Source organism: Fusarium tjaetaba (assembly GCF_013396195.1).
Source record: "Fusarium tjaetaba strain NRRL 66243 chromosome Unknown NRRL66243_c0000122, whole genome shotgun sequence".
Lineage (NCBI taxonomy): Eukaryota > Fungi > Ascomycota > Sordariomycetes > Hypocreales > Nectriaceae > Fusarium > Fusarium tjaetaba.
The window spans coordinates 112,075-124,681 of NW_023501318.1; the positions used below are offsets into that span (position 1 = coordinate 112,075).

Below are 12,607 nucleotides of genomic sequence, written 5' to 3' on the forward strand. Positions count from 1 at the left end.
CGTTGTTGATCTGGTTCATATGTCAAATACCTTATAGGTCGTTACTCATTTCTATGTAAGTCAAGATGATGAGACCTTTTTCAGGTGGCCAAACTGGTGCTGTCCAAGACTTGCTTAAAAACATAGGGGCTAAACATGCTCTGCTATCCTAAGGTACATCATGCCTCTACTGTATAGGATAAAAAAGAATTTGTTGATGATCTGTAGCGATTGAGGATGAAACAGCTACCTTGGCCAGCTGGTATACACCGCCTAAACATCGGCAGTTTGGGCTTTACCTACAGATCTCCAGTTAATGGCCCCTGCCTCTCATTTCATCAAGAACAATAATAGACGACGTTAACACGAACTGATAAAACACAAAAAGACCACGCATTAACTACGAACTACTAATTCATTGACATACTCAGTACCGCTTCTCATCTTGTATATAAAGTTCAAAAACCTCAACTTTACTGACATTTTGGCAACCCCACGAATTGGTCATTCTTACAAGTTTACTACTTAGAGATCAAGAACAGATTCAACCTAGTCACGTCAGGATTGGGAGAAATGGGTTCGACGGGCAAGGTTGCTCTGCCAGAACACTGGACAGAGTTGAGCGCGGCCAGAGTGCACAGGCAACAATGCGCCGACGAAGTGGATGCCATCAAGAAGGCGTGTCTATCAGAATGCGAAAAAGCAAGCGTGGTGGAATGCGAAAAGTGTTTCCCCAAGGTCCTTGACAGGATGCGTGCTCGATACTGCGATGCTGAGGGCAGAGAGTGGTTCTCAGAGCGAAGAGCATTTCTGAATGAACTGGACGTCATGTTTGCAGATGTCAAAGACCACAAGAAGATCGACCTCACGTCAATCGAAGACAGTATCGCATCGGAAAAAGAGGCATGGTACCGCTGGGTGCTACGCATGTACCCGCAGTTCCTCTCAGTAGGAGAAGGCGGGGCAGATCAAGACGAGCTGCGAGCAATGCTAGACGACCCGGTTAAGCGCTGGGAAGAGCTCACTGAGAGGATATGGGAGGGTGTTGGCAAGCCAGCCAACTGGGAAGCCGACGTGGACTCCCTTACCGATCAAATCACAGCAGCCAAAAACGACGACGCAGCATCGTTGAAACAGATCTATATCGATTTCTTCTTCAAGGATTCGCAAACGGGAGAGGTGGTGGAAAATGCGCAGCAATACCTCGAAGCATATGCGGCCAGCGACGCCATGTCCATTGAGCAAGTCATTGATCGGATCTCACAAGACCACAAAGCGAGCCTTACGACGGAACCGCAACGTGAGCATCACAAGAACCGACTGGATGAGCTGCGTAGAGCAAAGATGGCATTTGAGCAGAACAGGCTTCAGAATAAGACTCGAGCCCAAGCAAGCCAGACGCCCGCTGTCTCCCAGGACTTATATAACCTACCACCATGTGCGGTTTGTGCGGCTACAGTGGACTCCAAGGATGTTCTCTCATGCTCGGTGTGCCAAGCACTTGCCCACATGGGTGGCACGAGGGAAATGACAGTTTGGTGCTCGGATGAATGCTTCGAAAGGGGTGTCGTAAGTGTTGGCAGCTTCTTCAGACTGACTGGATCTAACCTGAGCAGGGCGACCACAACGAACTGGAGCACGACTGCGAGAGCGGAGATAGATGTGTGCAGTATGAGGATGAAGACATCGAAATGCAGGACTGGACTAGTACGGCCGTGGCGTGCAAGGAATGCATTGATCAAAAGAGGGATACTATATACTGTTCGATAGGATGCGCAGCATCCAATCTTGCGAGGCACAGACACGAAAGACATGGACTTAAGACGGCTGCGTATGAGATTAAGAAGCTGGCAGTGCCGCTATGGGAAATCGTGGAAAAGACTCTGAAGGAGGCAAACCCGGGGCTGAAGTATACAGTGGTTGAATGAGGGTATGCGTGTATGTATATGTACTAAGTTGTGTGTTGACAATGGCTGTATTATTATCTGGGCGTTAACATATGCTTTAATAGGCGTGTCAGAGAGCGAGAGAGAGCGCGGGCTTAGGCAAGACATCAATTAAAGAAGCCATGTTTTCCAATGTTTTTTTTCTATTCTGCTTTGTTCTATTTTTCTAACTAGAACATGACTCCAAATACAATTACTCACTCTCACTGGCTGTATATATACGTGCTTACATCCAATGTCAGCAGCTGTCTGTCTTGTGTGGGTCATAAGATCCGAGAGGTGTCGGCGATTGAGCATGATTCGGTTCCTTATTACACCGGCGCAAGTCACGACTCTCTCATTGATCATTGTCGCATGACGTTTTCTTCCTTTCACTGCTAGATCATTGCTTGTACGTTTGTCAATCGTTCAATCCAATACCAAACAGCCACCAATCAACATCTCGACATCTCGACACAAATGGCGAGCGAGTCACCGGCAGCTGAGGCTTGTCCAGTTCGGAAGAGGGTCTCAACAGCCTGTGAAGCCTGCCGCGCTACAAAGATAAAGTGCCAGCCGAGTGAACAGCCTGGGGTCTGTCGCAAGTAAGACCTCCCAATCAAAGATTCGTTGACAGGGCATCATCTGACGTGGAAAGGTGTCTCGAGTCCAAGAAAGAATGTATATCGCGAACAGGCCCGCGAACGCGCAGAAGAAGGACAAAATAGTAGGAAATACTCTGTCGCATTGGGGAAATCAGGCTGATAACTTGATACAGCGCGATGGAAACCCATCAGCCGCTGCCTCCTCCACCAGCTGCGCCATCAAAGACTTTCACCATTGACTTTGAAGTTCCAACACAATTGGACGTCGATGAGAACTTTGACAACCTTCGAGACTCACATGCGCAGTTCATAGACTCAATATTCCCATCCGATCCAGACGCGGATCTCAGTAGCTTCGAAGACTCGCCGCTCACGGGCTTTCCTACGCCGTCCTCATCTCACACGCTTTCGATACAATCTTTCCATGCGAAGCCCCAATTCAACCTTGACTCCGCAGAGTCGCTGTTAGTTTCGTTTCGGGGGATGCTGGTTCATTACCCTGTCATTGTACTGAAGCCTGATGAGACGGTGGCCAGCCTTGCTGCGTCCAGACCGTTTGTCTTGTTATCGATATTGGCTGCAGCTTCTGGATCGCGCACTTTGCAGGGACATACGCTTTACGACGATGAGTTCCGAAAAGTGTTGGGCCTCAAGTTCGTGGCAAGTGGCGAGAGGAGCATGGAGTTGCTTCAAGGCATTCTCATATACTGTGCTTGGTCAGTATACCAGCTCTGAACAAGTTTGGCATTCCTGTTAACGCTCACAGGTACCCATTTCATCTGCGACCAAAGAACAGACAGGCATTCCAGTACTATCGTATGGCTGGTGATCTATTAAGTGACCTCGACCTCGACCAAGAAGTGCCCAATCTTGACAACACGATACCGGGCGATGGGGGCAGTATGCAGCTCGACAGACTACGGGCGTATCTGGCATACCACTACGCCGTGTCCAAGTACGTCCTCCTTGAGATACACCAACACCAACTTACTCACAGTTTGGACAGCTTCCTCTGCACTTGGAAAAAGATGGATCTGCTCATGCCCCAGTGGACGCCCTGGACCGCGACGTGCTGCGAACTACTTCACCGCCACGCCGAAGCTGATGGTGATGTTTCACTGAGCTACCTTGTTCGACTTGCAAACATGACAACCACGGCGAACAACTCGATACGAGATAATGATCCACAGATGAACCAGCAGGTTCAACTTATGCTGCTGGGTCTCGAGATGCAGCACAAGGAGATGAAAGAGACCATGGTACCACATCTCTCTCGTTCAGGTAAGCCATCTTTATTGCAGTGCTAACATTTCTAACGTTATACAGCACCTGTGAAACTCGCACATCTCTTCTTCGACGTCTTTTTGCAAGGCGGTGCCATCTTCTGCCTCACACGCGCCAACACAAAGGAACCTCATCTCATCCACCCATCATCAGTCCGTCTCACACGCTGCGTGAATAACACCCGCGCCCTGTTCGACTACCTCCTCAACCTCGACAGCTTCAAGTACTTCACAAGCATCGATTGGACAAAGTTTATCCTCTCCGTGATCCTCGCCGTGCGACTCTCTTTCCCCATATCTGAGGTTCCAGACTGGGATCATGCTTGGGCACGCTCACAGTTACGGTTTGACGAGTTCCTCGAGTTCATGTGTGACGGGCCGGAGGATCTCACACCGTCTAGCAAACGTGTCGACGTACTCTCCGCAAGCCGTGTGATACTGCGTATTGTGAAATCAAAGTACGACAGACGCGTTGCTATACTCACAGCACCGAGTCTGACTTCAAGGGGCGTGGGACACCAAGGATGCCCCATGTTTGATAAAGATATGCAGCCATACATATCGGCGTGGGACACAGACTTTGACATGAATTCCGCAATGCTCACACCGGGTCTGAATACGGATGGACAGCAAACCATGTACCATGATCTATGGGCCACCATGACCATGAGTTGGGCAAATGATGGCTCGGTGGACTCGTAGAGCTAGCGGAGCTTTGGTCCTATGTATTATCTGCAGCCAATGGATGTGATATCTCAACTATTGCAAACAGTTGGCGTTGTCAACATCAAACTGGAACACTACCACCCTGGTAAACATGTGACAGATGCCTCATTCACGCAGTAAGCAATCTCATAGCTACGGTTTCAGTCATCCTAGGTGATTTGCATACTCGATCCCTGGGTACATCGACTGGTAGCACTCTACTGCAACTCCATTTCCACTGCCACCGCCGTCGTCCCAAGTTTATCATACCTGCATGAGCATCCCCCTCACATATACACACACAAACACCAGAAACAGATTATCTGATCAACCTCTCAACTGATACCCTACCCACCGGATCGTCTCCGCCTTCTCTCCCATCCAATAACCGCAGACCACACAATCTCTGTGCCTCTGCAGGCGTCTCAACACAGAAACAACCCATTTCCACCCCCTGTCCTCACCCACACACCCCTTGCTACCGGCTATTCCCACATGACAACCTCCCTTGTCGCACAGCATCTCTCCCCTTCCCAATTTCCGCGCCCGTCCCGTCCGCCCGTCGAGGGCTCGGCCCGCGAACCTGGGTAAGCTATATTGTTGTGTAGTAGAGTGTAACCCATCTACAGGCTGTAAACAGAGACAGATGCATATTGGTAAGCACCATCTTCTGGGGCCTCCCGTCACCGGTTCCCGATGGTGCGTAACACGAGCACGAGCATCTACACAGGCACAGGCGCCTCGGTCTGTGTACGAAGCGCCAACTGCAGCGAATGCAGCACCACTCGAAGCGCATACTCAGATACACGACCTACTTTAACTTGCATCTGTCAAGCCACACAATGCTACCCTACCCTGTCAGCATTTGTATGCGTGGAAGCCTCAGAGCCATTGGTTAATAGCCGGGTTCATCGAGTTGGATATGCCTCACCGGTAATGCTGGCAGATACTCTCATATGATCAAATATCTAGGACTTGGGCATATACAAGTTGCATTTGTTGATTATGGACGAGGTCATCGTCGGCTTCACTAATAATGGACCACGTTCTTTGGGGTGGCAGTTGCAACGTCAAGCTGACTGGACATGCAATGACATTGAAACTGCAATTCAAGCGCTGTCAAACCAGTAATACTATGATGACGAGGCTAGTGGCATGCGAATACCCCTCGACATTCGTCAATACTTCGTAATGCGGAAAAGAACTTGAGTAGGTAGGTATGTGGTGGATTGATTGATTGGGATTACCAAAGAGCGAGGGAATTGGCATTGCATGCACGTCGAGACACGAGAGTTTAAAACAAATAAACAGCTGAAACTTGTACTCTATCGCTAATAACCGCCTACCGGCCGAAGGTAGGAATCTGTAGCCGTGTCATTGAGACTCAACAACATTTACCAGAAGAAAGCCCATAATCCACCGTGCTATGCTTCATCCGCCCTAATCAAGATGTAAAAGGCTGTGCTTGCAAATGCATGCCCCAACTCGCGTGCCAGTCCGAATTCTGATGCGCGAAAAGAAAAGAAAAAGAGAAACAAATAGAAAGGTAACGCCCTATTCCTGCGCCTGACGCGGTGCATATATGGATACGTCGCGTTAAGCCCAGTCCCTTCCCAATGTTCCGTTGATGCTGCCCTCCCTTCCAAATGCGATATCTCAAAGAGCTCTGATTCAACAGCAACCGACCGATGTGAGCTCAAGTATGCCTGCCTTGTGACGTTGTCAAGCCTGGCCAAGATGACCATCAAGAAAGACTTCAAACGCCAGTTCCCCGTGGTGGTGGATCAGATAGATGAACTCCTCAATGCCGATGCAGTCTGCTGGAAATGCCCAGCGGTGATATCTTGGTATGCGTGTGTGTCGAGTCCTCGATCTCGTGTAGCCGTCCAATCCCATGCTCCAATCCTTCTGAATGCAAACGCGGGACGACCGCTCCAGTTTCTTCCATGCTCCAGGGAATCCTGATCCATCCTTACCTTATTCCAAATGAACTCCCAGCATTGATTGATATGAACCAAATGAATCTCAATAACCCACGCTTTCCTGAACCCCGTTCTTTCATGCAAAAAAACACTTTCCATTGTGACTCGCCACATCTCAACTCCTAACCTTCATTCTTCTTCATTTCCTTTGGTGACCTTCGCCATGCTCTACCGTCTTTGTTTTACTGCTTTTCTCTTCTTCTTCTTTGGGTTTTGTACCGTGAAGTCATAGGTTGCGCCTCAGTTGCAGTTGCCAGTTGTATTGAGAGAAATCAGGGGTGCGATCAAGTCGGAAGGGATTCGCAGTGAGAGTTGGTGGCTTGAACTCGAAGTACGAGACCCAGGCAAACAGTGCGCCAAGTTACACCAGATCAAAGCCTGGTGATACTTGATGTCTGTCGGCTTTGAATTATATCCACACCGAGCCGAACCATCCACAAGACGGCTGCAAGTTCAACAAGCACTCCCAACTGCGAGGAACCAAAACGCCGTAAATAAACGATGAAAATGAGTGGGTGTTCGTTAAAAATGGGGAATCATTGAGAAAATATGAAGAAAAAAGAAAACAAAACAAAGCATGAAAAAGCAATGCCTCAATTGAGCACGAAAGCCCCCAGGCCAACGACAGGTATAGTCACACCTAAGACCCAAGGATGCGAACTGTGCTCGTTAACCATGGAGCGTATTTTGTTTAGTCTCGCAGCATATAAGCTTGACCGAAGCCTGATGACTGAGCATAGGGACTGTGAGACGATGGCGTAGCATGGTTGTTGAACGCGGGAACAGGCCAGCCTTGATGTGTGAAACCGCCAAAAGTGCCAACGGGACTGGGGTTCATGGACGCCCCTCCATGGAAGGGGCCTCGGCCGTTTCCGAGCATGGGCGGGAGGAGACCAGGAGGTGGCCCAGAAGCTGTGCGGTTGGCTGACCCGAAACCATTCATAGAAGCGGCAAGATTGCCGTTCATTTGACCCAGTGCACCTGGGTTTGCGTGAGCAGGGTTCTGACCAGCTCGTACACCAAGGGGGTTCTTGGAGAAGCTGAGTCGAATTCCACCCTTGTTGCTGTTGGACAAAAGTTTCCCATATAGTTCCGTCAGTGCCTTGGAAGCGAATGGGATGTCTTCGAATTCGACAAAGCACATAGGCCCATTTCCTTTCGTGCGAAAACAAAGACGTTTGTAGCCCCGCTGCTTGGAGAAGAGAGTCTTGAGTTCTTCTTCTGCCGTGTCCATGGGAAGGTTACCAACATACAGAGTGTTGCAAGGGGGGTTCTGATCAGCCGTATTGGCGTGTGGATAGTTCATACGTCCGTATGGCGATTGATTAGGAGCCTGGTACCCATAATGACCCTTGCCCGATGGAGACATGGGGCCAGACTGTGTTGACATTCCGCTGCCGTATGGAGGTAGAGACGACGAAGGAGCGGAAGGGGGCACGTTGGTGTCGAGTGAAAGAGCATCCATCCCGTTGATGGGAATACTATCAACTGTGGCCCTGCGCGGCGCATTGCCGTAGAGAAGTGTATCCAAACTATCGTCATCAGTTTCATTGGCGATGAGGCTCTTGCCTGTCACCCTGCCAGGCTCGTTCAGGCGACTGCCGATGGGAGAAGGTGATGAGAAAATGTGTTGCAAATTGCCATCACTCTGAGGAAGGTCATGCCCTGGGTAAGCATTGGCTGTCTGAGGGGAGATGCTTTCCAGTGATTGAAAGCCGCTGTGAACAGCTTCTGTAGGCTGTTGATGTGCAGCAGGGGACTCGTCGCTGAGAATTTCGACCCTCAAATGCGCATTATTGGAAGTGATGGGGCACCCATCCAGCAGCTGTTTGGCGCCCTCAGCGCCCGCCCTTGTTCGGAATTTGAGCAATGCTTTACGGTAGTGTGGCTCTGCAGGGTCAACAGAAAGTAGATCGACATCAACGAGATCTTGCGACCAAACCAGCATGAACCGCACTGAGTCCCTGGAGGTTTCCAGCGGCAGATTTCGAATCAAGACTTTAACCGGGGGAGATGAGAAGCCTATTGGTGCCGGAGTGTATCTGTGGATATCGCGCGACATCTGTGGTTGAGCATATGGTGGTGGCATAGATCGAGGGCCAGGAGGGAGAAAACTTGGTGTAGCCATGGCCGAAAGTGACGCAGTAGATGCGGCTGTACTTGTGGTGTTGGATAGGGCTGCTGTCGCAGCAGATAATTTGACTGAAGTAGCCGTTGGAGGCGGCAAGGGACTTGCGCGATAAGAAAGGTTGGCTGTTGGAGATGCTATCCTTGCTGGATTGGATGGTGGTGCGCTTCGATCTATGTTCATTGCCCACTGTGCAGTTGCATAAGCTGGGACAAGACCTTATTCGTCGGGGAAATACGATCTGGGGTTAAGCGAATGCGACAATCGAAGAGACCTTGGAGTTCAAGCTTGTCGTGATCGCGTCTGTCGTGGGTATTGTATTGGGGTGCAGTCGCGGGCGCAATCGCAAAGTTGATGATGAGTATGTCGTCAAACTTTGAGAGATAAGTGACGACCTAGGAAGAGTGAATGGTTTGAGGCGGATCGCAGTCTGGCGCAATCTGCATCTATGTGGTGGTTGGGGATCGTGGTTAACAGTTGTTGCGCGTTGATGGCTGCCACGGATGATTGACTCCTCAATGATATCAGTATGGATGCAATTGGGTCTGTGATTCGCTGTAATCAAGACAAGGTAAGATGTTGCGCTCTGTAAGTGTGATGTCGCGTTAGCAAGATGATGGGCAGAATGCGCTGAGAAAATGACGTGAAAAGGAGTGCGACAGATAGGACAGACTGTCGCAGTGAACAGAGCAAGCAGGTGTGGTGCAAGTTGCAATGAATGTTGCGAGGATTGGAGAGGGGGGCCGTTGTGGTTAATGTAGGGGGGCGCCAGAAACTCTCATACCCCAACCGCAGGACACGGCTACCTTAGGTAGGGGAGAAACGGTAGCGGCAGTGGTAGTGTCTGTAGCGAGAAGATGGTGGGAAGGATTGGCAAGCAATGCTTGGTATCCCTACAGCAAGCAACCTAGCAAGCAGGTAGTGGAGGTGTATTTGGGGCCTGCGTAGGTGGGAGGGCGGTACGGTATGGGTGTCCCGCAAGACCTGACTGGTATGTGACGGAGATACGCTGGGTGAGGGGACACGGGATTGTACCTTGGTGCCTGAACCAAGCGAGGGAGTTTTAAACACCTTGTGTAAGAGGAGCCAAGGGAATGGAGGCCAACCCAGAGAGTGCGACTCGGTGGGTAGCAGCAGCAGAGTGACGGGACAGGCGGAATACCCCTAAAAGTTCAGGTAACACCCAAGAGTGGCACAGATACTGATGCCAGTAATTACTTTGTCTGTCCTGGACTACCAAAGATTGAAGAGAACGACAACCCTGTGAGATCCTGCCAGTGTGTGTGTGTGTGTGTGTGTGTGTGTGTGTGTGTGTGTGTGTGTATGTGTAGATGGAGGGATGATGTTGGGAATGAAGAGGAGAAACGGGAAATGAAGGGGATAATTTGGGAGCAGAACGCGGGAGATGAACGGAGAGGGGCGAGCAAGACCGTGTGATGGGTATTGTTAACCACCTTACCTTAGTAAAGTCACTCACTTATTTTAAAGAGAGATACAGATGTGTAAGGTAGGTTGGTAGGTTGTGGAGATGGTTGAGAACTTGGAGGGTAACAACGGCGGCAGCAAGAATCGCAAAGTGCGGCGCGGGCGCAAGTAGCCCGTCTGTAAGTAAGCTGGTAGGGTAAGGTAAGGTAGGTAATCAATCGGTAGCTGGAGGTGAGAATCTGTCGCACGTCCCGGTAATTCCTCAACTAACGTTAGGTCAAGGTACAGTAGGTAGGTAAGTAAGGTCCGTTTCCTTCTGACGCTCGGTCCAAGCACTGCTGATCGATTTGGTTTCTTGCTTGGGCTGGGCTGGTTCGGCTTCTTCCAAGTCTTTGGTTCAATGGAGTAAATTGGAACCGTCCTTGTCCTTGTTACGCCTGGGCACGCTGGACGCTTTGCTTGTGTTTAGTGGACACGGCCTTTCACTAGCGAGTATCGTGTCCGGGGATCAGGTCCGGGGATCAAGGGGCTCAGAGAAGCTTGGACTAAAGGGGAATGGTTGGAAAATAGAGTGGTTTTCTGCTTGGTTTCAAAGATGCTATTGTTGATCCAAACAGCTGAAAAAATGCTGATGAGTAGAGAGCTGTTAAAGAAGCCAGCTCCGAGGTAAAAAATATGGCAGATGGTGCAGGTCGCTTTGGTATCCAAGGGCCCGAAATGCGTCTCGTGCAGATGCTAGGCTGTTACAGTGGTACGCTGGACTCGGTGTTGTATGTATGTGTAGTCCGGTATATGTAGTATGCAGTTGGCCGATGCAGTCCAGCCAAAGCTGTTTCAGCCGCGATTGAGACTCGATGTGCCTGAGATGGCTCGAATGCCAGATTACCTTAGCCACTTGAGGTCTAAGCGGTCATCTGTATCATTACGTACGTATGCAATATGTTGCATCCAGGTAATGCCAGGCATATGTATCAGTCCGTCCAAACATAGATAGTCAATGAAGAGGGGGGTTAGAAAATGCACTTGGAAAGGTCAAGGAGCGTCTCGGATTTTAATAGACGGGGTCAAGGAAAGCGAAAGTTTATTTATTGATGAAGCAACCTTGGACCTTGCCTTACGTGACCAGACCTCAGCCAACACAGCCTTCCACGGCAATACGTGAGCTATGATACACCGACAACTTACATACTTTATGTCCGACTCGAGTTAATGACTCACCTGGCTTCAAATTCTGACCGCTGACCTTACCCAGAGTTCATTCATGTAAATACATTGATGCAAAGCTTGTATGTGTGCATCCCCTCAGGATGAAGGTGAGAAAGTGACGGGACTCTGGGAGAGTGGGTAGGTACCTACTGATTTGTTATCCCAGGAGCGCGAGCGAATGTGAGTGACTGAGTGGGGTGTGTACGCAATTTTTTGGCGTCAATGGTGTATATGTCTCTAGGCTATCGTACCAATCGGAGCGCGATCGCATGGTGTGGTGCAAAGTCAAAACAAAAGAAAGTCTGTCTACCTGAAGTTTAGCGCAATCCGGCGCCATCTGGCGAATGAGTGACTTGTTCTGAAGTTGAAAATGGTGGACGCTAAAGATGGAGGTCGACGCTAGCTCTTCACAACCAGCGTCAAAGAAGCAAAATGCCGACCAGACACAGACCAGACAAGACAGACGTGGAGGGAAAGGGAGGGGAAATGCGCCAAACCAAAAGATGAGCCGAGCTCAGACAGGTAAAACATACAGTAACTTGGGCACATACATACATCAGCGAGGTACAGATGATGTAATGACATGTTGGGATTGGACTCGAACATCCAGAGGTCAACAAACAAAGCAAATTCAAACATTGATCCATCCATCCATCCATCCTCACACATGATCCTAGTGGCTGAATGCAATAGCATTATGGGCCGGTATCTGTCATTTCACGCCGCGTCGCTACCTTTCGATTACATCCAAGGCTGGCAATTATCCAATGGAGATGGCTGATTCATTGGGGTTTGTAGATTGGATGGTTGCTAAGCCTGCAAGTCAAGCGTCCATGAATGGAGAGATCTTAGATCATACAAGGTCATCAAGATCGAGTCTGTCATAGAACCTATCTGGGCAATCCCTTCCTGCCCAAACAAGCAAACAACAACTGCAGGCAGTAGGTACCTACCTGCCTTCTGTCCATCTCGCCTTGTTTCCCCCGGCGGCTCTTGCGAATCTCACTTTACATGCAGCAGCAGAACAAAGAACAGAGAGCGGGGCAGGATCTTGCTTGGCCATCCACACCCACCTCGCTCATGCAGAATTAATTACTGTAGGTGTAGGCCCCCCTCGGCAACTAAATCGCCGAATGAAGTCTCGACAAGCGGGGACTTGGAAGGTGAGCTTCCTGCTGAATTGGTCGAATTACGATCATGATCATGATGGTGATAGAGTTGGTAAGGTAGGCAGCACTGGCGTAGTATACGTCACATACATCATAACATTACCTTATCATTTGCATCATTTCGCTCTTGTTACAAAACCAAGCCAATGGACTTGGTAAAAGTGTCTTTACTCATCAAGCACAAGCTTGTTTATTATCAG

General features: G+C 49.6%; 3 protein-coding genes across 3 annotated transcripts; 2 read left to right on the forward strand and 1 right to left on the reverse strand.

Annotated features, from left to right (window-relative positions):
• Positions 1-552: 552 nt before the first annotated feature.
• FTJAE_6236 (uncharacterized protein) lies at positions 553-1,907 on the forward strand (the record flags this gene model as incomplete). Its single annotated transcript, XM_037352827.1, has 3 exons — positions 553-1,548; positions 1,596-1,686; positions 1,750-1,907. 3 exons carry the CDS (start codon positions 553-555, stop codon positions 1,905-1,907), a joined length of 1,245 nt encoding a protein of 414 aa, XP_037206637.1.
• A 779-nt stretch (positions 1,908-2,686) lies between these two features.
• On the forward strand, positions 2,687-4,494 carry FTJAE_6237 (uncharacterized protein; the record flags this gene model as incomplete). The annotated part of the gene is made up of 3 exons (XM_037352828.1): positions 2,687-3,225; positions 3,276-3,790; positions 3,836-4,494. The coding sequence occupies 3 exons, from the start codon at positions 2,687-2,689 to the stop codon at positions 4,492-4,494; spliced, it is 1,713 nt and encodes a 570-aa protein (XP_037206638.1).
• Positions 4,495-7,170: 2,676 nt separating this feature from the next.
• On the reverse strand, positions 7,171-8,607 carry FTJAE_6238 (WHI3-like protein; the record flags this gene model as incomplete). The annotated part of the gene is made up of 1 exon (XM_037352829.1): positions 7,171-8,607. The coding sequence occupies one exon, from the start codon at positions 8,605-8,607 to the stop codon at positions 7,171-7,173; it is 1,437 nt and encodes a 478-aa protein (XP_037206639.1).
• Positions 8,608-12,607: the final 4,000 nt, after the last annotated feature.